Source organism: Phytophthora parasitica (genome assembly GCF_000247585.1).
Source record: "Phytophthora parasitica INRA-310 unplaced genomic scaffold supercont2.23, whole genome shotgun sequence".
In the NCBI taxonomy this organism is placed as follows: Eukaryota; Oomycota; class Peronosporomycetes; order Peronosporales; family Peronosporaceae; genus Phytophthora; species Phytophthora nicotianae.
This window is the reverse complement of record NW_008649009.1, coordinates 269,343-271,376: the sequence shown is the minus strand read 5'-3', so window position 1 is coordinate 271,376 and position 2,034 is coordinate 269,343. Positions and strand designations below refer to the sequence as shown.

Here is a 2,034-nt window from a genome sequence, read left to right as displayed (position 1 = left end):
TAAACGAATTCCGATCCACCGAAAGAAGTCTCCTGGTCCGATAGAACAGATCGAATTCGTCGATAAGTTGATGTTGGTCAGTCGAAGACTTTCATGTAGAGCGCTCATGGGGTACATTAGGTAGAAATATTTTACTAGCGTCGGCTCTCCAAGCTGTAAGTACGGCGGCCACATAAAATTTGATGCCCGAGACAAAAATTGACTTGCAGGATCTACCAAGATTACGCTTGCTTTTACCACATACCAAATTTCCACCAGCAGTTTTGGCATCTTCCCTTGGTCAAATTGAGCTCAGAAAAAAACGGGGCTACTCGCTCTTTGGACATGAGCGCTGTCCGTTTCGGTTGCTAGAAGAGCTACACTTTATTTTTGAAGTTGAGGTCGTTTGTTCCAGAAGTCATGAAATGGCGCAAACTACGGACGTACATGTTGGTTCGCGCACAGTGTCAATGGCAAACCGATTCCTCGCGCACATCGAAGCACTTCAAGGCGCACTGACGGCTTCTGTAGAAACAGTCTATCAGTGCATTAAAAAATTGCGCGATGAATTTGCGCCCGAGAGCCCACAGCCTGGTTGACTCAGACCTATGCAGCCAGACCCTGAGCCCTTGCAATCCCTTGGATATCAGTATGTACGGGATGTCGCCACTACCAAGAAAAGTAGGTGGGTTCACAAAGGCGTAAATTATCGAGATTATTAACATTCTCGTCACAAGAAAGCGGAAATGCCATGACAAGTACTCCGACAGCTAGTAAGCGGCTCGGAGGTTATAGCATACCTCCTGTCAATCCCGATCTGACACTAGTAGGGTTTAGTTTGAAACATAACGCTAAACACGTAGCAACTAGTAATCTCCCAAGTTCCTTTCCTAGCAGCGATGCGGAGAGAAGCTCTAACAAGTCTTAATACTGTTAAATAATCGATCTCCGCTGTAAACAGGCTCGTATACGTGGAAAATGTGAAGCATAAGTATCAGTTTGATTTGGTTGGGTCCTGCAATCGAAAAATAACTTGGTGAAGCCTGAGGAAGTGGAATGAGGTAGTATCGCATCCACGCACGACATACGTTAGGAGAAACTATACGAATTTGATTTTTCGGAGGACAAATGCACACTTTGAGATAAACTTAGTTCATTGAATATCAAATAAACTAAAAGCTCAAAACAGAAAAACGCATACATTATTAGGAAACGCCAAGTCGGCCTCTACCTCAACCGTAGCGCAAATACGTCATGTTCAGTTGAGGGCAACCTGCGTTGTCAATCACGGCGACAATTTTCCTCCTGCACTTACGACGGCTTACCAACATGTCCCTACCTCTGCGGGCGACGTACACACTCTCACTTAGAGCGACGAACTCGTGTATACACGAGCCGAACGTGAACCAATATCCACAACGACACGACTCCTACTCCATGGCCACCCAGTTCATGGCTGCCCTTCCACCCACATGCGGCGCACCAGCATTCGATCCGAAACTACCCCTTACTCGAACGTGCGCACGCTACTATGTTGGTTCTGGTAAGAGGCGGCCAGCTCATCGAGCAGAGAGCCAATCTTCCAACCCCTTCGTAAAGTGTAATTGCGTCTTCAAAACTGCATTGAAAGTCTGCGCCGGGTTGTTCGTTGTCACGAATCCGCTGGGAGTGAAGAAGGACTGCTAGCTCGTGAATAGGCCATTGACCACACTTGTACGTTGCTAAAGTGATTCACCAGTGTCCCTCAGTTTTAAATAGGCTGCATGTGACCTTGCACAGTGTATGTCGTATCTATATCACGTAAAATAGAAGCATATACACTCGAGGAAAAAAATTGATGTGTTCTTGCATCTTTTTCATGACGTTGAAGTAGCACATCGAGAAAATAAAGGCCGGGTACTCTCCAAACAGAGGATTGGCATTTATCGCCGTCGGTCATCGCGTCGTTCACCGTCAAGTGATTTTGTGTGACCCAGTAGCACAGCCTACGCAGTACCAGCAGAGCTGCTCCGATATCGATTTGCGCCGAAGCAAGAGAGCTTCTACAAGAAATCT

General features: G+C 46.5%; 1 protein-coding gene across 1 annotated transcript; it reads left to right on the top strand.

Annotated features, from left to right (window-relative positions):
• Positions 1-1,196: 1,196 nt before the first annotated feature.
• On the top strand, positions 1,197-1,805 carry PPTG_22783 (hypothetical protein). The gene has a single exon (XM_008906239.1). The coding sequence runs from the start codon at positions 1,309-1,311 to the stop codon at positions 1,663-1,665; it is 357 nt and encodes a 118-aa protein (XP_008904487.1). The 5' UTR covers positions 1,197-1,308; the 3' UTR covers positions 1,666-1,805.
• Positions 1,806-2,034: the final 229 nt, after the last annotated feature.